We start from the raw sequence: 25,916 nt of genomic DNA, 5'->3' as shown, positions 1-25,916 counted from the left end.
ACCGCCGCGACGTCGCGTGGAGTTGACGTCATCACCCGCGCGACGCCGCTGGGCAGGAGGGCGCTATGGCGGCCGCGGCCTGCACCAAGCGGCCCCTGCAGCTGACGCTGGCGCTGCTGAAGCCGGACGCCGCGGCCCACCCGCTGGTGCTGGAGGTGAGGGCACATCGGGCCGCACCGCCCGGCCCCCCCTCGGGCCGCTTTGGCGACGTGCGGCCCCCCCAGCCCAGCCGCTGCGCCTCTGCCCGCAGGCCGTGAACGAGACCATCCTCAGCAACCGCCTCCTCATCGTCCGCAACAAGGAGCTGCGCTGCGGCCGGGAGCGGAGCCGGAGCTTCTACCGGGAGCACGCGGGTGGGACGAGCGGGGCTGCGGGGGGGAAGGGAGGGGTCAGGGAGAGTCGAGAGCGGCCTTCGGTGTCTAAAGGGGCTGCGAAAGGAGGGAATGGACGCTCCGGGGGCTCTGTGTGGCTGGACGGGGGGAGGTGGTTTCTAACTGGCAAAGGGGAGTGAGGCTGGACGTAAGGAGCGAGGTCTTTGTGCTGAGGGTGGTGAGGCACTGCACAGGTCACCCAGGGAAGTGCTGCTGCCATGGCCCTGTAGACACCCTCAGTCGGGGGCTCTGAGCACTGATGAGGCTCTGGGGGTCCCTGATCATCAGAGGGAGTGGGCACAGATGGCCTCGAAGGGGCCCTTCCAACCCAAACCACCCTGGGATTGTATGAAGGTCCCTTCCGACACAAACCATTCTGTGATTCCCCTCGGGCTGCTTTTCCCAGCACACTGGGTGGGTGCTGAGATTCAGGCTTGTTTCTCTCCCACAGGACGATTCTTCTACCAGCGGCTGGTGGAGTTCATGGCCAGGTACCTGCTGTGCCACATGGCGGGCAGTGCAGGGAGCAAAGAGGGGATGGGGTGAACCCTCAGCAACACGCCCACATCTGGAGGGCTCCACCACAGCGTGGGATGCATCTCGTTGGGAGCGTGTGCTTGTGGTGTGCTGAGGGGGAAGGCTTTGGACTGAAGGGTGGGCATTTGTCATGGAACAACTCCGGTGCGACAACAGAGGACACAGTGGGATGGCATCGCGGCATATTGTGGGTGCCATCCCTTAGATGGAGGTCGTGCAGATGCTTTGTTCCCAAGCTGTCACTGTCTACTGTGAGCTTGTCATATGTGTAAGAATGAAGAAGCTGGACCTTGTTATAACCTTACCTACTTCTGCTCTTTCCTGATCCTTTTTTCAGTGGCCCCATGTGGGCTTATATCTTGGCCCATGAGAATGCCATCTCCCTCTGGAGATCACTGATGGGACCCACCAAAGTGTTCCGAGCTCGATACTGTGTCCCAGACTCCATCCGAGGAGCTTATGGCCTCACTGACACCAGGAATACCACCCATGGTTCAGGTAGGCCTTCTTGCCTGACCAATGGGCAGGAACTGGAGCTTGGTGAGAGCTGAACAATGCTACTTTGTCTGCCTTTCTGTTCACAATTTGCTCGCTTCTGCAGACTCCACATGCAGCCAGGCCTGGCACTTTACATCCTCAGCTTCTGCCCTTCCTTTTGAAGTAGTGCATGTTTTAGGTGCAAGATTAACACCTCACCTCTTTCCTCTCTCCTTTACAGATTCTCCAGCATCAGCCAGCAGAGAAATTGCCTTCTTCTTCCCAGAGTTCAATGAACAGCTCTGGTACCAGCAGGAGGAGCCGCGTCTGCGCTGTGGGCAGATGTATTACAATGCAGAGAAGCGCGTTCACTGTGTGATCAGGGATGAAGAAACAGATTTGACATGAGTTACCTGGGGGTACGGTCTGCTGAGCTGGCCATAGCTGCCAGCCACACTGTTTGGGTCAGCCCCATAACAAGACACAGAATCATGACGTGTCTTAAGGACTGTGGGGAAAGGAAAAACAGATGAGCGTTGTGCTGGGCTGCTTGGGACTGTTTGTGCAGCATTCAGGTGCTGGGACGCTCCTGAAACAACTTCTCCAGTAGTGGCACTCAAAGTCAATGTAGACATAAAGCCGTGTGCTTCCACAGCCCTCGTCTGCTTATTTGTGTATGAGCAGTGCAGGTGAATTCCTCCAAAGACTTGGCAGCTGGGGGATGACCAGCTTTGCTGATAATGGGCCCAGATTGTTACTGTCTGCTCTGTTCCCTTTTATGAAGGAAGGAGTTAATGGGATGAATATGGAAAAAACACACTGTTGAGCAGTGCAATGGTAACTCTTCTGTTACTGCTTTCCTGGATCCAAGCTGGAAAAGGTGGTCTTCAAATTCATATCCCAAATCTTATACTGAGCATCTGGTGGAGGGCACAGTTGGAACTTGTTCTCAGTGGGAAAGCAGTTCCTTTTAGTCTGGTCTGACAAGGTCATGGCAGATCTTCTAGAAGTGATTGCAGGAAGGTGTGAAGCAGCCCAGTGCCTGTGAAGGGTCGTATGTGTTTATGTGTTTTGCTTTGGTTGGTGGCTCTGATGGAGCCTGATAGTGTCTGTCAGAGCTACGAATATTGTGAGTGTGTAATAAAGGCAAAAAATGTATAATTCAGTGCAGGTACAGACACCACAGGAGCTCTGTCTGGAGCTCTTTACATTCAGCCTCATAACAGAATAGCAGGTGGTGGCTCAGAGGCTGAATTGTTTCTGGGTTTGCTGTGAGCCGAAGCACAGAGTTCCACCTCCTTTGTACAGTTGTGTTCCAAGTGTTTCAGCTGTCCGGATCATTGGTAGGTTGCTGCGTGGTGGGGCACGAGGCCTTGGCTTTGGGTTACTGTGCAAGGTTCTGTGCTCACTTATGTTCTCCTGTCATTTCAACATCTGCCCGTGTGTGGCTTTTTAATCCATTAATCCATTTAAACTGTCCCTTAATCGTTTTTTCCAATACAGATGATTTCCTTTTTAATCGGGATGCTGAGGGAGCTTTCTTTCGTGTAATTCCAGACGCAATGAATCAGGGAAGGGACCCTGGGAATGTATTTAGAACGAGTCTGTTTGCCTGACTCTCCCTTCTGATGTTAAGCATGAGTGTCAGTGATACTGAAGCTCTGTTGATTGAGTCCCAGGTTAATTAGCGCCCTGTTCTGTGGATCACAGACAAGTTGCTCTTTGGTTAGTTTAAGACAGACGTGTTTGAGAAAATGTTGTCAAAGTGCTGCCGTCCAGCTTCCTTGGTTCAGTGCATTGATGCTGTTGTTCTTTCCTTGCTATTATAGGAGATTAAACGCAGCCATTATTTTGTTTCAGGTACAGATCAAAAGAGTCTGCTGAATATGGCTGCATTTCTGCCTTGCTGCTTTTATTTTCACCAGCAGTACCCAAAGGTGGATCTGTTCATGGCATGAACTTACCCAGACCCGAATTCTTGCTGTCATTAATGACTGATACGTTATTGGTTCCCCAAATGCCTTACCTTGTGTGCTACCTTGTGTCCTTGTTCTGGTAACTGCTGATCTTTACTATTTTTCTTCACCTTCCTTCTTTACCTTGTTTTCCTTTGTGATGTTAATCGGGGATGTCATTACATGGTAACTCCTATCTCTTTGTTCATCTGAAACGTTTATTTTTTGTAATCCCTGAAACAAAACCTTGAATTTCAAGTAGTGATCCTCCATCCCAGTGTCATGTTTTCACATCCTGTTACAGATCCTGGATGGCGTTGCTTGGGTAGCTGTCAAGTTAGTGCTGATGTGGATAAGGAATTGGTCGAAAGGCTGCAGACAGAGGGTGGTGATCAGTGGTTCTTTGTCCAGGTGGAGGCTGGTGACGAGTGATGTGTCCCCAGGGGTCTGTCTTGGGACTGGTGCTCTTCAACATCTTCCTCAATGACATCAGTGATGGAATCGAGTGCACCCTCAGCTGTTTGCTGGTGACACCAAGCTGAGTGGTGTAGTTGATGGAGTGGAAGGAAGGGATGCCATTCAAAGGGATCTCAACAGACTTGAAAGGTGGGTCTGTGTGAACCTAATGAGGTTCAACACAGCAAAGTGCAAGGTTTTGCACTTGGGCTGGAGGAATCCCAGGCATTTATGCAGGCTGGAAGGAGCAGTCCTTGAGAGCAGCCCTGCAGAGAAGGACCTGGATGATAAACAGAACATGAGCCAGCAGTGTGCTCCTGCAGCTCAGAAAGCAAATGAGATCCTGGGCTCCATCAGCAGAGGGGTGGCCAGAAGGGACAGGGAGGGGATTGTCCCTCTCTGCTCTGCCCTTGTGAGGCCCCATCTGCAGCACTGCATCCAAGTGTGGGGCCCCCAGTACAAGAAAGACAGGGAGCTGTTGGAGAGGGTCCAGAGGAGCCACAAAGATGCTCAGAGGGCTGCAGCACCTCCCTACAAAGACAGGCTGAGGGAGCTGGGCTTGTTCAGCATGGAGAAGAGAAGGCTGCGGGGTGAGCTCAGTGCAGCCTGCCAGGAGCTGAAGGGAGCCTACAGACAGGAGGGGAGTCAGCTCATTGGAAGGGTTGATAACAGCAGGATGAGGGGAAATGGTTTGGAGTTGAAGGGGGGCAGATTGAGGTGTCGGGGGGAAGTTCTTCACTGTGAGAGTGGGAAGGTGCTGGAACAGCTGCCCAGAGAGGCTGTGGATGCTCCGTCCATCCCTGCAGGTGTTGAAGGCCGGGTTGGATGGGGCCCTGGGCAGCCTGGGCTGGTATTCAGTGTGGAGGTTGGTGGCCCTGCCTGTGGTGGGGGGTTGGAGGTTCATGATGCTGGAGGTCCCTTCCAACCCGGGCCATTCTCTGATGGTTCTATGATTGTATGTCCTTGGTCCACCTGAGTGGGGGTGCTCAGTCCCATTTCCCCAATGAAGGTATTTGTGCAAAACAAAAGATGTTCTAAAACTTGTCAGGAGATCTAATCCTGCAGTAACTGGTGTTTGATGCGAGAGGTCACGTCAAACATCTTTTATTAACATAAGGAAGCCGTTGCATTTGGGCTGGCAGCAGATGTTCTCTATTTTGGGTACTCTGCTGAAAGTCTTTTTTCCTCCCTTGCTTGGAAAAGAGCAGGATGTGCTTTTTTGCTGCGTCTGTAGTGACATTCAGCATCTGTTCTGTGCACCATCTGTTGCCATTTATTCCTCTGATGATGAGTCACCGTTGGTTTTGTAACTTCAAATGGTTTTAATTCTAAATAACTTCTCATTCAATTTCTCACCTTTCTTTTCTCTCCCGGGTTCCCTGCCCCTCATTAATCTGTTCTTATGGAACAAATGGAGAACTTGAATTATTCTTTTATTTGTTTGCACTCAAATCAAACGCTGCCTAAGAAACCCTGGTGGTGCCTGACAGATTCTGTTCCTTCCTTCAGGAGGATTTTTGCTTTCTTTATTTGAACTCCAGGTGTTGTGGCTTCACATCATAAAGGCAAAATTTCCAGATGCTGGTTTAGCACAATATTACAGATTCTGCTGCTGCAACAACTGCGAGGTGGGACGTTGGGATTAAAGAAGGGGGAAGAAGCATTAGGCTGAGCCTGGGAAGGGGTTTCATTGCTATGACTCAAAGCAGGGCAAGGAATTGGTGCCGTCTGTTGAATTTTGGTTTGCACAGTTTGCTATTACTTGGGCATTTCATATTGTCTGCTCACACACTGTTCCGTTGTTCAGCTTTTTCACCTTCTGATACTCCAGAAGCTTTGTGTGCACCTTTCCTTGGCTCAGGGTGTGGACACCGAGACGTAAAGTTGTTTTCCACTTGCCCTTCTCCTTGCTCTGTGCTATGATGCAATGGGTTGGCGCAGATGTAAGCAGTCTCGAAGTTACGTTCTGAGTGATACACCAAACTTCTAACAGCTCCCTCCGTGCCTCATTTAGCAGAGTCACACAGGCACATGGTGCAGAAAAGTGGGGTGCTCTGGGCTTTCTGCCTGGCAATGGCACCCCTGTGGCAATGGCACCCCTGTGGCAATGCCTCTGTGGAGGGAGCCCAGTGGGGACGTGCCCCGAGTGGATAAACTGAAGCAAGAAAACTTTTCTCTCTAATTTCAACCTTCTATTTAAAGCATCTCGTTCAAAGTGCAGTAATTAGTTCCTATGTTGGACTTGGTGCTCTGGGCAAACCCCACAGGGTCTGTGCAGTGTGAGGATGGAGCAGGCTGAGGGGGTGGGGGTGACAGTGGTGGAGCTGCAGCTGTCCTGTACGCAGTCAGTGGGCAGGAGCTGCTCGGTGGTAGTGGGAGAGCCCTCAGTTGTTCCTTTCTAAGCAGAAGCTGCCCAGTAAGGGATGCTGTCCTTGTGTTGGTACTGGGCTTCTGTGTGGGTGTTACATGGGCCCCAAACCCTGCACTGAGGGGTCGCTGTCACTTTGCATGGCCTGATGCACTGTGCCTACTCTTAACCCAAGATAAACATAAGTCAGCTTTGGCACGTTTTAGAGCTGGATCAACCATTACTGCCTTTTTTCCTGTGCTATGAGTACCAGCAGTGAATTAAACAGAATGAAGAGGCAATCAATGGAGTCCCTTCGCCGCTATAGATCAGCGTGAGGCACTGCTGTTTTCTTTCAGCCAAAAGAAAATCTGTCATTTTAGAGAAAAACAACTCGCTGCATTCCATTAGTGCTTCACAGGATGCGGTGTGAGGTGCTTGACCTACCTTGGGCAGAGCAGGCTGGAAATGCCACTTCTTTCCTATCCTTGCTTCTGGGCTGGCCTAGATAACAAGGAGCTCCAGGCAACTCCTCTGCAAAATCATGTCTCAAAGGAAGCTCCTTCTCAGAGGAAAGCAGTGAGAGGAATGTGAAACGCTGTTCTTACAAAACCCAATAGAATTTAAATGGAGAGAAAAAGTGGAAAGGAGGCGCTGGTTCTGACCCTGCTTAGAACACAGTCGTTGAGGCTGTGGCCATGTGGGTGCTGAGTATCTGCAGGAACAGAGTCCATGCATGGGGTGTGGATGCAGTGCTGGAGGGATTTTCCATGGCATCCAGTGGGGATGGCTCTCTTTGTGGCTCGCATCTATTACCTCTCCTCATCACCCTAATCCTAACTGTAACCTTAACCCTAGCTCTAACATAAACTTCTGGCAGAGCACCTTTAGCACCATCGTAACTGCATCAAGGACAGCCAAAGCCACTGAGCAAAACCAGCACAGGCCCACTGCAGCCAATGGGGCCAACAATGCCATCAGCAGATTACTGATCTCTGTATTCACACGTGGCCACAAAAGGTCTGAGCAGCTGGACTTGCCTCACCAGTAGGAGTGTGTTCAAAAACGTGGGAAGAAAAGTGTGTTCAGCTTGTGTATGTCAAAGCAACAGCAGCATCACAAAGGCAATGAATGGTGTGACACCATCTGGATCACCAGTTTCAGAGAGTAATGTTTGAGCAGTCATCCTCTACCTGAAGGCCAACGACAAATGAGACATCACGGGTGTCTGTCCAGGGCCTTGTCCTGTTTGGCCTCTTCATTAGTGACACAGAGGAGATGGTACCCATGTCAAATTTGCAGGTGACATCAGATCAAGAGGACCAGTGTATATGCTAAAGGGTTTTCATTCTATAAGGACCTGGACAGGCTGGAGGAGTGGAATTCCAATGGGAACCCCATGAAATTCAATGAGAACAATGCCAGGTCCTGTGCCTGCAGAAAATGGCAGCAAACTGGACATAGGGCAGAAGCGTGCCCTGGTGGCTCTGGGCATCCTGGGGCCCTGGAACACCCCCTGGAATGGGGACTCCCCATTGCCCTGGGCAGCTGTGCAGTAACGACCACTCTTTGGAGAAGAAATTGTTCCCAAGATCCAATCTAACATCCACCTGTCAAAACAAACAGGGAAACATGACTTGGAAAAGGCTACAGTTTTACAGTGGTACCTTTGGGTTTGGAAGTACAGTGCTTACGAGCGGAGACATTAAGAGCTCTGCATCCATTGAAGAGTCCAACTTCCAGAAGTGCTGAGTGCTCACGGGAGCTGGGGCCATCCCTGCGGCTGCACACCCCAGTGCAGGTCTCAGCAAAGCCCTGTTTCAAACATCAGTTTCTCCGAGTGCTGCAGCCTCCATCCAGAAACCCGGGAGAGCAGACAGGTCACGCAGGAGTGATGTGCCAAGGAATTTCAGTGTGGAACAAGGAAACATTCAACGTTTCTACAGAAGAGAAGAAACATTTTTTGAGGTCAAAGCCCATGGCTGCCACAAAGTCCTTTTCTCACAGTCCTTTTGCCATAAAACCCTCAGACCATCGGGGCTCAGAATTATCACTTTCCATCTTCGTTTTCCATCCTCCCTGGCACCATTTCCCCCCCACTCCAGCACTGACTCCCTGCCACGCTGAATTATCACGCTGTTTCTCCATCGATTCTGTTGGCACCTTCCTCTGATGGCGCTGTGCAGCACCTCCGCTCCTGAGGCTTCAGATACGGATGTTGAGTCGCCGTCCCTGGAGGTGTTCAAGAAACGTTTAAGTGTTGGACCCAGAGGCGTGGTTTAATGGGGGGGCATTGGTGGTGGGTGAACGGTTGGACTGGATGACCTTGGAGGTCCTTTCCAGCCTTGGGGATTCTATGGTTCTATGACTTCCTCCCTGCTGCCATCTTCCCATGTCCTGGATTTCCCACTTTGCATTTCCGTGGTGCTATGCAAAACTGCTGCTCATAGCAGGAGCTGCCTCAGACTCAGGGCAGGCAGCACTCACCTGGTATGAGGCCAAATAACCCTCCTGCCTGGCCCTTCAGGAAGCCACAGAGCTCTGTTCCACACATCAACCCGGCACAACGAGTGCCTTAATAAAGTATAATCAGTGCATTAACCCAAGACAATCAGTGCTTTAACCCAGCACAACCACTGCCTTAACCCAGCACAACCAGTGCCATTGGTTTATGCTGCAGGTGTGTGCAGGGCCAGCCCTGCCCATTGCTGCCCCTCTGCTGCACAGTCTGGTGTGACCGCCCACAGTGTGGTGAAGAAGGACATAAGGACTGCAGGTCCTTCACTTTTTGGTGAAGGTTGAGTGTAGTATCTGTGCTTATCAGCTCATGAGCTCAATCAGCTCCCAGCCCTCCCAGCTGGCCCTTCCCCATGGCATGGGGTACCCAGTGCACGGTCATCTGAGCTGCAGCCCAGGTGCTCGAGAGCTGCTGAGGGCTGGGATGGGAGGACAGGACTAGAGAGGTCAGACTGGTCTGGACCAGAACAGGGAATCGTGGGGAGCACTGTGCCAGGAGGGCTCTGTTTGGCAGGCTCAGGTCCCACTTGTGTGGACTGACAGGGGGAACGCATCTCTGCTCTGTGCTTTGCTATGGAGCAGTGCTGCCTCTGCCAGCCTCTCCCTCAGGACCTCTCAGGCTTAAAAGCTTCTCCTCTGCTCACAGGCGCAGACGACTCCACCTGGTGCAGGTAAGACACACTGGGCAGCATGTGGGGGCAAGGACAGCTTTTCCCTCTCACTCAGCACTGCAGGTTTGCTGCTGGACTTGGATGTAAGGAGGGCAGAGCCCCGCTTGCAGTAGGATGCTCACAGGGCTCTCACTCATGATGGGGTTCTCTCCGGGTCCTTCCCAGCACACTGCATGGGGACCGTGCCTGTGCCGGCACCCAGGGCTCAGGGTGGTCCAGGTGTTTGGGCAGGTTGTGGGAGCTGCTGCTGCCTCCAGCAAAACCAACCAATCCTCATCGGGAGAAACTCCTCCTGCGCTGCTGCCGGCTGCCCCAGTCCAACCGTCAGGCAGGGACTGACCACACCAAGGGCTCGGGATCCCGCTCCCACATTCCTGGCTTTTCTCTGCTCACCTGAGTGCAAATGGGCCAGCAGAGCTTCAAGGGGAGAGCTGCATCTTCCTGCAGGAGCACGAGGTCTCTGGGGTGGGAGCGCAGCATGCCTGGCCTCCTGCAGAGCAGAGGGTGGTACAGTGCACCCCAAAACGCTGGGGCTATGGGAAGGGCACCGAGGTGAAGTGAGGCACCTTCCAAGGGGGGGGGAAAGATTTTCCGACCACATTTCCCCTTCTCTGTATAAAGGGCCAGACAGGGGGTGAAGGGTTGAAATGTCACTGGCTGCTGCATTGATCCAGAGCACAGTGGAAAAATTAGGGTCTGCCTTCCTATGATTGCACTGCATCCCTGTGCCTCCACACCCAGCACAGCCTGAGTTTGCCAGGACAGGGAGAGCCTCATGGGCAGCTCCCAGCCCTCCCAGTCCCTCCTGCAGGGAACTCGTGGTTCCCTTCTGCGGCTGGAAACACCACGAGCAACAGACCCACAGAACCACAGGGGTTGGAAGGACCTCGGGAGATCACTGAGTCCAACCTCTGCCAAAGCAGCTCCCTATAACGGGTCTCAGGGTTGGATGTCCTGACAGGTCTCGAATGTCTCCACAGAAGGAGACTCCCACACCTCCCTGTGCAGCCTGTGCCAGTGCTCCGTCACCCTGATGGAAGGAAGCTCTTTCTGATGTCTGTACAGAACTTCCTATGTTCCAGTTTGAGGCCGTTGCTCCTTGTCCTATGGCTGCACATCGCCGTGAGGAGCCAAAAAGGCTGAGCAAGAGACGGGATGGAAAGAAAGAGTAATAATAATCCCTTTTAGCTGGTGCAAAGTGATGGCGCATCCCAGGCAGCTGGCAGAGAGCAGCCCTTGTGGCCATAGCATCTCAAGAAGGGTGCGACTTTGTGCAGGAAGCAGGAAGGAGGCGATTACCAGAAGTGCAGATGGGAAGGAGAGACGTGCTGGGTGTTTGAGACAGTGGGTCTGATGGGCAGGAGGAGCCGGGATTTGTGAGTTAGTCTGGATGCAAACTGGCCATGGTTTCCTCAGGGTGACTCCTGCACTCGGATCCCCAGCACAAAACAGCAACTCCCTGGACAGTGAAATCCCACTGTCTGCGAAGTATCGTCATGGGAAGCCTTCAGTCACTGTAGAGGTAGGACCGCAGCCATCCCAGCAGGGAAACCCATGCTCTGTAGTCACTGTTCACCCTCCCCACCTCTTCCTGGTGCTCTTTTCTGCCTGTAGACCGACAGCTGCCCCATGGCTGGGGGGAACTGGACTCAGGCGACAGAGATCCTGCTGCTGGGCTTTCCCCAGGGCCAGCCCTTCCTCTTCCTCCTTTTCCTGGCCGCATACCTGGTCACGCTGCTGGGGAACGCTGCAATACTCGCCCTCGTGCTCCTGGACCCCCGTCTCCACAACCCCATGTATTTCTTCCTCAGCCACCTCTCCTTCTTGGACATCTGCTACTCAACGGTGACCGTGCCCAAGGTTCTGGCCAACAGCCTTCGCCCGCAGGCGGCCATCTCCTACCGTGGCTGCCTGGCACAGACCTTCTTTCTTCTGAGCTGTGCGGGGGCTGAGTGTGCTCTGCTGGCCGTCATGGCCTACGACCGCTACGCCGCCATCGTGCACCCCCTGCACTACGCACACACCATGCACCGGGCTGCATGTTGGGCCATGGCCGTGGGCTGCTGGCTGTGGGGTGTGCTGGACTCAGTGGTGCACACAGTGCTGGCCTCCCGGCTGTCCTTCTGCAGGGACATCCGCCTGCAGCATCTCTTCTGCGACGTCCCCCCGTTGCTGAGGGCCGCCTGCGGCAACACGAAGCCCAGTGAGTCGGCCCTGCACGTGGCCAGCATCTTCGTGGGCTTCGGCCCCTTCCTGCTGGTGGTCGGCTCCTACCTACGCATCCTGGTGGCTGTGCTGGCCATGCCCGCGGCCGCCGGCCGACACAAGGCCTTCTCCACCTGCTCTGCCCACCTGCTGGTGGTCACGCTCTACTACGTGACAGCCATCCTCAACTATAACCGGCTTGGCACCAACAGCTCGCAGCTGGCCAACGTGGTAGTGTCAGCACTGTTCTGCATCGTCACCCCCGTGCTGAACCCCCTCATCTACAGCCTCCGCAACCAGGAGGTGCGAGCGGCCCTGTGGAGGGTCCTGGGTGGGTGGTGGGGCTCCCGGGGCTGTGAGGCTGATGTGGGACCCCCCCAGTGAGAGTGGGAATTGTGGGGCCGTAGAATGACTCAGGTTGGAAGGGACATTAAAGACTCTCCAGTTCCACCCCTACTGTGGGCTGGGTGCTCCCCACCAGCTCAGGCTGACCAATGGCCCCATCCACAGCCTCGGGCATCTCCAGGGTGTAAAAAGGAGAAACCCCACCAGACTGAGTCACTCTGGGTTTCCTGATTTATTCACTCAAAGTTGGGTCACCACCGCAGTGAATGTCAACCTCCTTGTGCTTCGTGATTGCTTATACAGCATTACCTTTCCGATTAGGTAGGAGGCTGTGGATGCCCCATCCCTGCCGGCATTCAAGGACAGGCTGGATGTGGCTCTGGGCAGCCTGGGCTGCTGGTTGGTGACCCTGCACACAGCAGGGGGTTGAAACAAGATGATCACTGTGGTCCTTTTCAACCCCGGCCATTCTATCGTTCTATGATTACGTGACTTAACATTTACAAAAGTGTCCATAGAGTTCTTCAAGTCATCTACCGAGTCCCAAACAAATGACTTCATTGGCACAATCTGCTTTCTTAGCCTCACTTCTCAGTTCAGCTTTGGAAGTTTATCTCCAGGTCGCCGTGTCTCACACTCCGCTTCTTATGGTTCCATTCTCCAAAAAACGCGGGTTGTTCCATTAAAGGACTTCGCATCAGACTTCACAATAAGCATTTCCTTAACTAAAAATCAGCTGTCTCTCTGTCTACGTATACAGGCACACCTGTAAATCTCATCCTTTATCCTTTGTCTCTCTGCCTTCCTTCCAGTTAGCTGGACTGGGTTTTAGACCAGCCATGGAAGGGGATGCAAATGGGATGGAGCTGAGAACCTCTGCTTCAGCTCACTCAGCAGCAATGCAATCCACATAATCACATGACTTAATTCAAAGAAGAAAATGCTTATTTTATTAAGCAGGGATGTGACACCCACAGCTCTGGGCAGCGATGCCAGGGTCTCTCAGCCCTCTGAGTGAAGAGTTTCCTCCTAACATCTAACCTAAACCTCACCTCTGTTAGCTTAAAGCCATTCCTCATTAAAGCCAGAGGAAATGGCTTTAAACTGGAAGAGGAGGGGTTTAGTGCGGATCTTTGGAAGAAATTTGTAACTGAGGGTGGTGAGACACTGGCACAGGTTGCCCAGTGAGGCCCCTTTCCCCAGAGCCATTCAAGGCCAGGCTGGATGGGGCTGTGAGCAACCTGGGCTGGTGGGAGGCGTCCCTGCCTACAGCAGAGGGTTGGAATGAAGTGTTCTGACAGATCCCTTCCAGCCCAAACTGATCTGATTCTATGGTTGCATGCTGAGCTCAGCCCAGGACCCACTGCAGTCACATTGCTACAGGAGGATGCTGCAATTGGCAGTTTCCTGCGGTGCCAGACATGGGCTGGGAGCAGTGCCTGGGGCCGACCAGAGCACCCAGCCGTGGGCTTGGCACCAGCACAGAGTGCAGAACTCAGCCCCAGCAGAAGTTCCACAGGCACAGCCTGCTGCTGGGGGTCGGCACTGCACTGGGACGCTCCTCACAGGGAGCTTTGGTCCTGGGGGTGGTGCTGGCACTGACTTGCACACCAATAGATGCCTCCTGCAGCAGCTGTGAGCATCCAGCCCAGAGCTGCTTTAGATGAGGGCTGGTTTGCTTTGGGTTGTCACAAGGGGAAATGGATTTAAGTTGAAAGAGGGTAGATTTAGGTTGGATGTTAGGGGGAAGTTCTTGACTAGGAGAGTGGTGAGGTCCTGGAACAGCTGCCCAGGGAGGTTGTGGATGCCCCGTCCTTGGAGGTGTTCAAGGCCAGGCTGGATGGGGCCCTGGGCAGCCTGATCTAGTAAATGTGGAAGTTTGGTGACCCTGCCAGGCAGGGGGTTGGAGCTTCACGATCCTTGAGGTCCCATCCAACCCGGATCATTCTGGGATTCTGTGATTTAAAAATGCTGTGTTCATTTCCTCTGGTCCCGCTGCCCTCACACTCTGCTTTGTCATCCTACCTGCAGAAACAAGAGCCCTCCTTGCTGTGTACTGCGTGCTGTCACAAAATAAGGGGTCGTGGCCATGAGCAGTTCAGAACAGAAGAGTTTATTGCTTGAGCTACAGGGGGGAGCAGAGTGTGGCACAGAGAGACGCTGCTGCCGTGAGCTCTGCCCAAACCAGGCTGCTGAAGGTTTGGTAGACCTCAAAGTGATGCAACCAACCCATGGCAGGGAATCAGGATGTGGCCAACAGCACAAGCAGTGCGAATCCTTCAGGCAAGGGAACCCCACCCAGAGTGAACAACTCACTCCTTTCTTCGTTAATTCCTACTTGACAGGTGAGCTAATTAGCTGCAGGTAACTATTTCTGCAGTGGGACTGGGTGACTTCAGCACACCGAGGGTGACCAGGCACCTTAACAGTCCTTAACAGCACTGATGGGGCCCTTGGAAATATTGCCCAGTCTGCGACCAGCAGAACTGCTGGTCCCGCTGCTGGATGGAAGGGATGTTCCCCACAGAACACTCCCCTCTGAGCCCCCTGGGTGTTGACCCGAGTGAAGCTGTTTGCCTTTTTCCTCTTGCTCCAAGACACATTGGACCATCCTGCAGGTGGGAGCCCATCCCAGGAAAAAGGCACTTTCAACCTTCACAGCTCCTGCCCCCAACACCCTCAGGGGGAGGTGAGGGTCACAGCCCAGGGCATCACCTCTTATTCTACAGCTGCAACTGCTGGACTGAGCCCTATGGGTAGAACCACAGGACCAGTGAGGTTGGAAAAGACCTCTGAGATCTCCAGTGCAACCCCAGTCCGACCCCAGCCCATCCCACTGCCCACATTCCCAAGTGCCCCATCCCTGTGCTGACCCAACACCCCCAGGGATGGGGACTCCCCACTGCCCTGTGCAGCTGTGCAGTGCTGAGCGCTCTTTGGAGCACAGCTTGGTTCCCATCTCCCCCCTGACCCTCCCAGTGCACCGTCAGCCCATCCCCTCTCATCCTGTTGCTGTTCCCTGGGATAAAGGTCTGACCTATGGGGGTAACAAAGGGTACTCCTTCCTGCCCTGACCACATCATGGTTGGTGTTCCTTGCCTGAGAACTGCCCTGCTGGAACAGAAATGGACACAACTCTCCTGCATACGCTGTGGTTAATGCATGGGATGACCCAGACAGAAAAGACATCGCATATCACACCCACAAGTTCTGGAACCATCCCACCTTTCTCAATGGGATGTGAAACCGAACCCATCCTGGCCATTTTCTCCCACACTGCTGGTTTATTCACTGCTGTTCCTCGCATGCAGCCACACCAAGCTGAGCCAGATTAAGCTAATAATGCATGAAGGACTGAAGCGGAGAGAGACGAAGGTTCGGGAGGAGGCAGTTGGACCCTGGACTCACTGCAGGAGCTTCACGTAGTTTGCTGGGAAGAGCCCCACTTTGCCATGGCACTGCCCTCTCCACCAGCCTTCATCCACCATCTCGATGTGTGTGATGGTGTCATTGGGATCAAAGGAAATCTCATCATCTCCATCTGCAGGGATTGATCAGAGAAGATGGTGGTCGTGCAAAGGTAACGCTGGGATGGACAGGTTTACACCCCTCCTCTCCTTCTCCCCATGCAGGCCGACGAGTCACAGAGCTTATCTCACCCAACCCCCATCCCTACAACCAGCATGAACAGAGCGGAGCAAGGAGAGTGTTGTAGATGCTAACGAGGCTGAACCTTGTAGTACAAGGAACCTCTCAGGTGAACGATGAAACAGCCATGTTCCAAAGCAAGCTCCTCTTCTACTTTCCATGAGGAAGACATTTAACCAACTGAGCCCAAACCCTTCCACCACAGCTGGTGGGAGCCACCACCTCCCATCCCCTGCCGAGCTCCCAGGGCCCCTGCATGGCAGACTCACCTCCTTGGTAATCATAGAGGGCCACCGCACAGATCCCAGGGCTCTCCACCTCGTAAATGCTGTCCACTCCCCCTGCAGAACAAGGACAGGTAGATGAGACAGAGGCTGAAGGCAGCCACAGAGATCAGTTTGGTGCCCATCTGTCCATCCTGCAGCGAGCCACATCCAACCCCTGTTGGCACAGGGCAGCGCACCGTGGCTCAGCGCACAGCACGTGTTGCTTCTATGGCTAGGAGGAGGGAGCAGCAGTCCTGATGCTTTGGGATCCTCCTTCAGACAAAGCCTGGACAGAACTCCAGCTCCTCCCTTTCACCAAGTGAAGTGGCAATGGAAACAGCAGCCACTCGTGCAATTTGCACGAGCGCAATTCACAAGGACCCACTTCCCTGGCACCGCGGAGGCACCAGCAGCTCAGGCCTCAGAGAACAGTGAGCTGTGATCAGAGCCAGCCCTGCAGCCCCACCAGTGGCCCCTCAAAGGAAACACCACATCAGGTGCAGCCCTCCTGCCCTCACCTTCAGCAGACACCCACTGCCCAACCCTGCACCCCACAGCTCTGATTCACACCTCAGAGCAGGGGGAGGGGCTGGGATGCAGCCAGGTCCCAGCCAACATGGGCTGCTGACCTGACATTAGGACTTCAGGACACCAAGCCCCTCTCTGTCCATCCATCCCATGATGCAAACAGACACCGAGGCTCTTTCCCCCGCGCTCACCCCTGCAGGGCTGGCTCTGGCTGGGCTCCTCGGGAATGATCTCATCATAGTCCTCTCCTTCATCCTCCTCTCCCAGGCTGGAGGTGGCACCCGGATTTCCCACTGGTGCCGGCAGCTCCTCGTAGTCAGCGCCTGCACTGACGCTGTCGCGGTAGTCGGAGTGCTCCAGCAGCTCCTCGTAGTCTCCACCAACATCAAAAGTCTCGCTGTAGATGGGCTGCTCCTCCTCCTCGGTCAGATCTGCTTGCCTTGGGGGCAACACAGGTGCTGCCTCCTCCTCCTCTCCTTTCTCCTCCTGCCATGGAGTGAGAAAACAACAGGAAAGTCACCTGCAAAGCACCCGCTGCAGGCAGCTCCTCATTGCACAGCACCCAACCAGGGACGCCCGCACCACCGCATGCATCCACAGCACCAAAGAGCATCATCCACACCCGGAGCTCAGCCATCAGCTCAGGGCAGACTCTCATGGCTCACGTATCCAAGTCTATCTCACACCATACAGCCTGCTGTACTGCCGCAGCAGTGACCAGCCCCCCCAACCCACCCTGCGTGGCTCAAGGTGCTGTGCAGCCATGTCCCACCACCACCCCAGTGTTTCCCACTCCTCTCCCTGCAGGGCTGTGGGGTGCAGCCCCTCCATCCCCCCTCAGCACCTGCTCTCCTCTTGGCAGGGGCTCCTGCTCAGCTCTCTCAGGGACCCTTGCTGGCACAGGGGCAGGAGGCAGCTCCGTGCGTTCAATCTCTCTTTGTGGGATTTCCTGTGGAGAAAAGTTGCCAGAGCCCTTCAGTCCCTTTCAACCACATCCATCCCCATCACAGCAACTCTCAGATGATTCTCCTCCTGCTGAAATCCGTTCCAGCTGCCACAAACCAACAGATGGACACCAGCAGGTCTGCAGAACAGTCTACTCTGCTGGTCCTGGAGGTATGAGTTGGTGATGGCCACAGGGAGGTGGTGGCCATAGAGAGCTAGTGGCCACAGGGAGGTAATGGCCACAAGGAGATGGGGGCCGTGGGGAGAGTGTGGCCACAAGGAGATGGGGGCCATGGGGAGATGGGGGCTGTGGGGAGAGTGTGGCCATGGGGAGGTGGTGGCCATGGGGAGGTGGTGGCCATGGGGAGATGGTGGCTATGGGGAGATGGGGGCCATGGGGAGATGGGGGCCATGGGGAGATGATGGCCATGGGGAGATGGTGGCCATGGGGAGATGGGGGCCATGGGGAGATGGGGGCCATGGGGAGGTGGTGGCCATGGGGAGGTGGTGGCCATGGGGAGATGATGGCCATGGGGAGATGATGGCCATGGGGAGTGTGGCCGTGGGGAGATGATGGCCATGGCTCACCTTCCTCCTTGCCGCGTGGCCCTCTCGCGCCTGCCGCCTGGCCCGCTCCTCTTCTACCTGCCTCCTGCTCTCCTCATCTGCCAACTTCGCCATGTTCTCAAACCGTGACCGCAGGCTGCTGGCACCACTGGAAGCTGATGCATGGAGGATATCATTGATGCAGGCTGCCCAACGGCTCCTTCCCCCACCCCAAGTACCAGAGGAAACCCATCCCTCCACATCCCCCAGAGGAACCTCCTTGCAGCCGCGTTCCTCAGCCCCCAGCACTGCCCAGTGATGTGCTGCCACCAGGGGACATGGGACCCAGTGAGCCCTGGGTGGGTACACACTTCTCTCACCTGCCTCCACTGGTTGTGTTTTTTCATATCTGGAGGTTGGACCTTCCATCTCATTGAAGCCAGCAGCACTCTGCAAAGGGAAGGGAACCGAGTGTGTTAGGCTGAGATCACCCCAGAGGTCTGGGCACAAGCTTTGCTCTCAGCAATGCCCGTCTTCATCAGTAGGAATGTCACAGCCCTGAGGGGATGGAGTGCCTCTCTGCACTGGGGGGTGTCTGCTGCCCTCAGCCAAAGGCCATGGCTGTTCCTGCAGAGGGGTCAGCTTCTGATCCCAGGGAGCAGAGGTAGAATGAGGGGGGATGGGCTGACAGTGCTCTGAGGAGGGTCAGGGTGGAGATGGGGACCAAGCTGTGCTCCAAAGAGCGCTCAGCACTGCACAGCTGCCCAGGGCAGTGGGGAGTCCCCATCCCTGGGGGTGTTGGGTCAGCACAGGGATGGGGCACTTGGTACGTGGTCAGTGGGCACGGTGGGATGGGGCAGGGTTGGGGATCTCGGAGCTCCTTCCCAACCTCAGTGAGGTTGTAGAATAGCTCAGTGATTCTAAGAGCACTGAACAGACTCACCTTATCCACCCTGTCCTTCTGGACCCCATAGCGGCCTCCAAACCCCCTGGCATAGTCTGGATGGAGAATCAGAAACCAATTTATATTCTAGAATACTACATAGGTCACTCCAAAAGTAATACATCCAATTTATTTCCATGGAAACTACAACAGACACAAAGAGCCCGACCCAGGGACATGTATCTACATCCTCCATCAATCTGCTATTCCACACTCCCAGCCCTGCTCTGGCCAAGTTCGCCCTTTGCTTTGGTGCTCACGATGCCCCCCCAGCTGCCCACACATCCACATTATGCTGCATTTGGGTTTTGGCAGCGTGAACCATCAGCTCTGAGCCCATCTGTACCTGTTTGGGACGCGTGAGGCTGCACGTCCTCCTGGTGGTCCCAGCCCAGAGCACTCTTATCCTGGCGATCTCTCTGGACTCCAAACTTCCCACCGAAGCCCACTGAGTAATCTACAGCCACGGGGATCCCAATTGTGGCATAGGGGGGAGCAGGGAACAGAGAGGAGGAGAAAAGTATCAGTGTAGTAAGTGTGGGGCTGTAGTGCCCACTGTAGTGCCCCTATAGGCTGCTCTGGGCTTAGGAAGGGGGAGATCACCTTTCTGTGAGTCGTGCTTCTCTGTCTGGCTCTTGTAGTCAAACCCCACGGCTGCTTTGTCCACTTTGTCCCTCTCCACACCGTAACGGCCACCAAAACCCTTGGAGTAATCTGAGGGGGGGTGTGCAGTGAGGTGATGGGGAGCTGCAGGGAGGGGGAGAGCAGCAGGGGTGGGGGAATGGCAGCAGAGATTGGGAATGGCAGCAGAGATGGAGGAGGGATGGCAGCAGGGGTGGGGGAATGGCAGCAGAGATGAGAGAACAGCAGCAGAGATGGAGGAGGGATGGCAGTGGGGATGGGGAAATGGCACTAGGGAAGGAGAACAACAGAGCAGGGGTTGGAGGGCTGGGAGCACCCCAAGGGCCATTGAGGATGAGGATCTGGGGGAACGAGGGCACGAGCAAAGTGGCTGATGGCAGCAGGAGGTGGAGGGCGATGGGCAGGGGGACACGGCACGGGGTGAGGCCTTGGGGTCACAGAACATCCAACCGTGGGAGCTCAGCAAAAGCTGAAGAGTCCATTTGTGGATACGTGCTCCTTCCACCTCCGTGTCATTGGGATGGAGGCACAGCACTCCCTCCTTACCCCTCCACTTCCTACATCCCCACAAAGCACCCTGCAGTAACCGCTGTCTTCCTGCTGTCACCCTGCAAACATCACCCCGTTTTTGGCCCCCATCCTCCAAAATCTCAGCCCCTGTCCTACCCTCCCTTCACAGCCCCCATCGCCAAATCCCACCTTAAGAGGGGGAGTGCATCACAGACAAACACTCCGGTGTGCTGCGTTCAGCACGTGGAGCTTTTCCAGCTGATACCTCAGCACTAAAGATTCCAGTACAGGAACATCACCACAAGGACCAGAGCACAGCAGGTGTGTGCGTGTCTGCTGCAACTTCTTTCCTTATCTCTCACACCTTTATTTTGCTCCGAGGTATTTCTATACTTCCACACAGTCCCATGTCTGCAACTGACTCCCTATGCAGGAACACGCTCTGGTGTCACGGCTGCCTCTGACTCTTCACACTTCTTTCCCCAGCAACGATGTTCTCCTCACGTTGGCCTGAAGCACTGTGAGGTTCTTTGCCCTCTGTCCTCCCCTTGGCTGCAGAATATTTCACCTTTGGTTTCATCTCTTGAGGCATTCCCTCTGAACGCAGCTGCTCCTCTGCACACCTCTACGTTTGCCTCGGTGACCCCCAGAGTTCTGCACAGGTTTGGATGCTGTAGAGCCTTTTGTTGCCATATCCACTGCTGTGCTTTTTCCTATATATGTGTGTGTCTAATCACTTCTCATATCCCGCAGTGCTGTGTTCTGCACAGAGCAGTTCCTCAGAGGGACTTTGAAAGCATCAGGAGCACCTCTCACCCATCAGCACGTTGGGGTTGGGGGGTCCTCTCTGCTCAGCAAGGAGCTTCCAGGAAAGCAAAAGAGAGCAGTGATAGGGACGGACAGAGCAGGGCAGCAGGGTGAGCAATGGGAACTCTGCACCGAGTGGGAGAGCTGGGATAACAGGGCTGTGAGCAGCAGCCAGCTGGATGACAGGAGCAGGAGGGCACCGCAGAGCACCGAGGTCCGAGTGTGCCATGGACTTGCCTTTCTGGGATGAGTGCTTCTCCACTTCTCCCTTGTATTCAAACCCCAGAGCCGACTGGAACACAAAGGGAGGAATGGTGTTATGCTGGGGTTGGGTCCCACCAGCAGCGGGGTCTGAGTCCAGGGATGGAGGGCAGCATGCCGTGCATGCACATAGAAAGCACCTGGGCAGGGCCTGACTCCAGGGACAGAGGGCGTTATGTCATGCATGCACGTAGCAAAGCACTTGGGTAGGGTCTGACATTGAGACGTGTGGGATGGAGGGCACCGTGCCACGCACGCACATTGCAAAGCACTTGGGCTGCAGAGGAGAACACTGCAGGTCCCACAGCAGCAGTAGCAGGGATGCAAACACAGCACTGCCTGCAGAGCACAGCACACAGACGTTGGTGCAGAGCTCGTGGCCACCTGTGTGCTGCAAGCTGTCAGCTCCCACCCTGAGCAGCACATTGCAGCATGGTGCACAGCACGCCGAGCCCTGCATGCATCAGGACGTTGAAAACTGCATCGATAGCCCCAGTGCAGCACAGGCATCATCCCTCTGCTGCTCTGCCCAGCACACCTTGTCAGCCCGGTCCCGCTGCACGCCGTACTTCCCTCCGAAGCCCTGAGCTGCATCAGTCTGCGAGGAATGCTTCCCAACATCGGCGACGTACTCATGGCCCACGGCACACTGGGGAGGGAGGAGGAGCAGTGTGAGCTCAGAGCAGCGGGCACTGCTGATGGGCACTGCTGATGATGGGCACTGCTGGTGGGCACTGCTGGTGGGCACTGCTGGTGGGCACTGCTGATGATGGGCACTGCTGGTGGGCACTGCTGGTGGGCACTGCTGATGATGGGCACTGCTGGTGGGCACTGCTGATGGGCACTGCTGGTGGGCACTGCTGGTGGGCACTGCTGGTGGGCACTGCTGGTGGGCACTGCTGGTGGGCACTGCTCTGCTCTGCTGCCGGAAGGAGTGTGGGGTGACCTGAGGGTCCTCATTGATCAGTGGCTGACCAACCTATCGACCAGTGGTTGGCTATGAGCCAGCAGTGAGCCCTGGTGGCCCGGGAGGCCAACGGGACCCTGGGGTGCACTGCACACAGAATGGAGCCTGGGGAGATCTGCCTGATGTGCTTTGAGGGTGGCGGGTTGTTACTCATTGCTTCTCCAGACCCAAAAGGGAGGCACCGGACTGAGCTGTCAGCACAGAGCTCTGTTCTGCTGGGGTAAATGTTGCAAGGACTCGGCACGGCCAAATTACTTGGATGGGTACAAGCACATTTTGAGGAGAGTCTGTGGGCTGAGAGGGGCGCTCGGCACAGCCCCCTTCAGGGCCAGGGCAGAAAACAGGGACACAAAATGAGCATTTAAAGGAGCCCAGGGGAGACCCCCCCCAGTTCTGTCACCTTGTCCATTCGGTCCCGCTCTGTCCCAAATTTGCCCCCGTAGCCATACGAGGCCTTCGGGCCGCTCTCCAGCTCCTTCTTCTTGATGACCTCGTGCTCCTCGGACACTCTGCTCCTCAGCTGATGGATGCTGCGGGGCGGAGAGCATCGCTGCGCTGCGGGCTTCTGCGGCCACGGCCCCTCCTGGCCCCTCCCACCGTCCCCCCCCCCCCCCCCCCCCCCCCCCCCTCCAACTCACTCGATGTGCTCGGCCCGCCCGGAGCCCGCGATGCTCTTCGCCCCCCATCGCTGCTCCTTCTCGGAGATGTCGTTCTGCGGAGCGAATCCCCCCCGTCAGCACCGCCCGGAGCCCGGAGAACCCGGAGAGCCCCGGCGGCACCGCGGGGGTGGGAGGAGGGGAGCGGGGGCGGGCCGATGGGTGCTGCACCCCCCGATACATCGCTGCATGTAGGGAGCGAGGTCTCCTCTCTGAGGGTGGTGAGGCACCGCACGGGATGCTCAGAGAGGTGATGGAGCACCTGATGGAGTTGTGGGTGTCGCCGCTCACCTCAGAGAGTGGGAACAAACCACTCTGTGATCCTATGAACATCCCTTCCAGCACAACCCATTCCACAGTCCTGCTAAGGCCCTCCCCAACTCGGATCATCCTATAGTTCTTAGATGGTCTCTTCCAACCAAATCCATTCTGTGATCTTATAATGGTCCCTCCCAACCCAAACGACTCCGTAATCACATGAAGGTCTCCAACTCAAAGTCATTCTATAGTTCTAAGAACGTCCTTCCAACCAAAACCATTCTGGGATCTTATAAAGTTCCCTCCCAACCCAAATGACTCCACAATCCTATGAAAGTCTCTAACTCAAACCATTCCACAGTTCTAAGGAGGTCCTCTCCAACTCAACCCATTCTACTCCTCTATGAAGGTCACTTCCAAATCCAATACAAACCATCCTGTGATCCTATTGAGGTCCCCTCTAGCCCAAACCATTCTGTGATGCTATGAAGGTCCCCTCCAACCCAAACCATCCTGTGATCCTATTGAGGTCCCCTCTAGCCCAAACCATTCTATAGTCCTATGAAGGTCCCTTCCAACACAAACCATTCTGTGATGCTATGAAGGTCCCCTCCAGCCCAAACCATTCTGTGATCCTATGAAGGTCCCCTCCAACCCAAACCATTCTGTGATGCTATGAAGGTTCCCTCCAGCCCAAACCATTCTATAGTCCTAAGAAGGTCCCTTCCAACACAAACCATTCTGTGGTTCCACAAACTCTCCCCTAATGCAGAACTAAAACCACCCCCGCACCAAACAGACGATCCCAGCCCCTCCGTGCTGAGCCCCCCTGCAGTCACTCACCACAAAGTCGGGGTCGGTGTCCCAGTCGTCACTCTGTGCCTCCACCTTCACCGACACATCGTGGCCCACCACCGCCTTCCACATCTGTGGGGCAGAACGTGGCATCACCGGGACTGTGGGGCCACCGGGGGTGGGACAGGGCCATGATGAGGTGAGTCATCTGGTCCCATAGCCCACTGTGAACAGGGACACCAGCACATGGATCAGGTGCTCAACAGCCCTCCAGCCTAACAATGATGCCATCATTGCAGTTGTGTAACAGTGGGTCACCTCCACTGGTGCAGGTTTGTACATTGGTGGCACACAGGCTCTCATTCATCACTGGTGAAATGTGCCTATGTTGAAAAGCAATGCTTTGTAGCTGAGAATTTGCTCTTTCAAACAGCATTTTTGTGCTCCTTGCCTCTGCTCTGGCTTCCGTGGAGATAAACAGGCATTACTTTCAGAGCAAAGCACAGGAGCCTGGAGGGGGCAATTAGGCCCAGGGGGAGGAAGTTATCGAACAAAAATAGCGAGAAATCTCGAGCTCCTGCATTTCACTTTCAGGATGACTCTGAAAAAAGGCAAAAAAAGTCCCTCCCAGGCAGAGCTGCGCCTGCAGAGCAGCGGAAGGAAGTCCGGTTGCACGGGGCAGGCAATGCGGGGCTGCTCTTCCCATGGCCCAAAGCAGCTTTGCAATGGGGCAGAGAGAAGAACTGCAGTGCTGTGCCCCACACTGCCACAAACGTCACCTCAACCAGGGGAAACCCAACAGGAGGGACGGGGTGGGCTTTGTAGGGACCCTCAATTCACACGTGTTGATGCAGTGTGCTCAGGGCAGCTGCTTCCAGTGCAAGGTGTTGGTGCTGAGCTGGGAAACGCCGTCCAAGCAGCGGGTGGGCCCCCAGAACTGCTCATTGCACAGAGTGAACGAGGGGCTGGGGAGGAGGGAACAGAAAGCACAGAGCAGGGATGGAGTTTGTGGTTGAAAGGAGCCAGGCAGAAAGCAGAGGATGGAGGGAGATTTACTGCAAGGATTTGACCCTCAGGAGTTAAAATAATAACAACAGCACTGATGGTAATAGTGGTAATAATGGAAGTGCAGCCCTCCTCTGCACTGCTGAGCTCGGCAGTAACCCCATTGCAGATCACAGCCAATAAACCACCCCAGCACCACTGCCCAGAGCTGTGGATGCCCCATCCCTGCGGAGCCCATGGCTGTGGATGGGGCTCTGGGCAGCCCAAGCCTGGGGGGATACTCAGCCCAAGACAGAGGGGTTGGAACACGTTGTGTTTAAGGTCCCCCTTCCAACCAAAGGCAGCCCTTGTGTCAATGCTTCTGTGACGATGACGAGCAGAGGAAGCAGGAAGGTGGGTGTGGATGATGCTGAACAACCCAGCAGCGCCTTCCATCTCCTTTTTCCATCCTCACCTTTTACCATCTCTTACCACACACTTCTATGGCCCATTCATGCATACAGCAGCAGCAACAACCCGGCACAGGGCTTCCAGCCAAGGCAGCCATTGAGCAGCTGCTCCAACTCCAACCTGGAGCTCTGGGGTCTGGCTGCTGCTCCAGGTGACTCCTGACCACCTCCTCCCCTGCACCTCCCACCCCACATCCCGGGAACTGTAACAAACCACAGCCGTACCCATGGCCATGGGGATCAGTTCTGTCCTTCCCCATCATCATCCTTCCCCCCTTCCTTCGGTTGGACCGGACGATCTTGGGGATTCCATCCTTGGTGACTCTGTGATTCCCCCAGAGCAGACGGTCATTGCAAGAGTTGGTCCCATCGTTCCCCCAAAGCAGACGGTCAATGTGTGGGAATAATGGTTCTTTAGAGCTTCAAAAAGAACGATGACCCCAGAACCAAGTGAGCAGTAAATGCTGAGCACCGCCAACCCGTGCCCAGGAAGGGGCTCTTTGCCCACCAAAGCACTTCTGCCATTGCTTCTGCCTGCCCCCCGCCCCCAGGACCCCCCGGTATCCTCACCTTGCCCCACCGATGGCTTCACCGTCCTCCGGCCCAGCACCGCCGCTCACAGCAGCCTCAGGGCTGCACCGGGTTCCTGTTTTCTGCACTTCCTCCCCCAGCCCCCAACGCCGCGGTTCCCTCCGCTCCGATGAGGGGAACGCGCTGCTCAAAGAGCTCCGTGTGTGGGTAGGGCTCAGCGGGGCACGATGGCATCGACTGCGCCCAAACCAATGGTGGTTCCAGCTGGGCTCTGCCAG

The 25,916-nt window shown here is 55.3% G+C and overlaps 3 protein-coding genes across 3 annotated transcripts; 2 read left to right on the top strand and 1 right to left on the bottom strand.

The window, feature by feature from the left end:
• The first annotated feature begins 7 nt into the window (after positions 1–7).
• On the top strand, positions 8–8,729 carry NME6 (NME/NM23 nucleoside diphosphate kinase 6). Its single transcript, XM_072329437.1, has 5 exons — positions 8–155; positions 251–353; positions 823–862; positions 1,246–1,406; positions 1,627–8,729. The coding sequence occupies exons 1-5, from the start codon at positions 66–68 to the stop codon at positions 1,791–1,793; spliced, it is 561 nt and encodes a 186-aa protein (XP_072185538.1). The 5' UTR covers positions 8–65; the 3' UTR covers positions 1,794–8,729.
• Positions 8,730–10,960: 2,231 nt separating this feature from the next.
• LOC140261507 (olfactory receptor 2A12-like) lies at positions 10,961–11,920 on the top strand. Its single transcript, XM_072355005.1, has one exon. It carries the CDS (start codon positions 10,961–10,963, stop codon positions 11,918–11,920), a length of 960 nt encoding a protein of 319 aa, XP_072211106.1.
• A 2,060-nt stretch (positions 11,921–13,980) lies between these two features.
• LOC140255503 (hematopoietic lineage cell-specific protein-like) lies at positions 13,981–25,792 on the bottom strand. Its single transcript, XM_072343165.1, has 15 exons — positions 25,678–25,792; positions 23,702–23,785; positions 22,583–22,656; positions 22,345–22,474; positions 21,516–21,626; positions 20,954–21,008; positions 19,361–19,471; positions 19,104–19,214; positions 18,758–18,813; positions 18,195–18,264; positions 17,857–17,990; positions 17,168–17,272; positions 16,515–16,809; positions 15,799–15,870; positions 13,981–15,422 (listed from the first exon to the last, which is right to left on the bottom strand). The coding sequence occupies exons 2-15, from the start codon at positions 23,783–23,785 to the stop codon at positions 15,286–15,288; spliced, it is 1,545 nt and encodes a 514-aa protein (XP_072199266.1). The 5' UTR covers positions 25,678–25,792; the 3' UTR covers positions 13,981–15,285.
• Positions 25,793–25,916: the final 124 nt, after the last annotated feature.

The sequence above is a fragment of the Excalfactoria chinensis genome, chromosome 1 (assembly GCF_039878825.1).
Source record: "Excalfactoria chinensis isolate bCotChi1 chromosome 1, bCotChi1.hap2, whole genome shotgun sequence".
NCBI classification, from domain to species: Eukaryota; Metazoa; Chordata; class Aves; order Galliformes; family Phasianidae; genus Excalfactoria; species Excalfactoria chinensis.
The sequence above is the reverse complement of the archived record's forward strand: the minus strand, read 5'-3'. Positions and strand labels throughout refer to the sequence as shown.

Excerpts from the sequence above, each read along its gene's own strand:
- LOC140261507 (XM_072355005.1), top strand. The coding sequence starts at position 10,961 with ATGGCTGGGGGGAACTGGACTCAGGCGACAGAGATCCTGCTGCTGGGC.
- LOC140255503 (XM_072343165.1), bottom strand. The coding sequence starts at position 23,785 with ATGTGGAAGGCGGTGGTGGGCCACGATGTGTCGGTGAAGGTGGAGGCA. Across the intron at positions 19,215-19,360 it reads GAAGCACGACTCACAGAAAG|ATTACTCAGTGGGCTTCGGT; the intron begins GTGATCTCCCCC and ends CCGTGGCTGTAG. Across the intron at positions 18,814-19,103 it reads GCCTCACGCGTCCCAAACAG|ACTATGCCAGGGGGTTTGGA; the intron begins GTACAGATGGGC and ends TTCTCCATCCAG.
- NME6 (XM_072329437.1), top strand. The coding sequence starts at position 66 with ATGGCGGCCGCGGCCTGCACCAAGCGGCCCCTGCAGCTGACGCTGGCG. Across the intron at positions 354-822 it reads CTTCTACCGGGAGCACGCGG|GACGATTCTTCTACCAGCGG; the intron begins GTGGGACGAGCG and ends TCTCTCCCACAG. Across the intron at positions 863-1,245 it reads CTGGTGGAGTTCATGGCCAG|TGGCCCCATGTGGGCTTATA; the intron begins GTACCTGCTGTG and ends TCCTTTTTTCAG.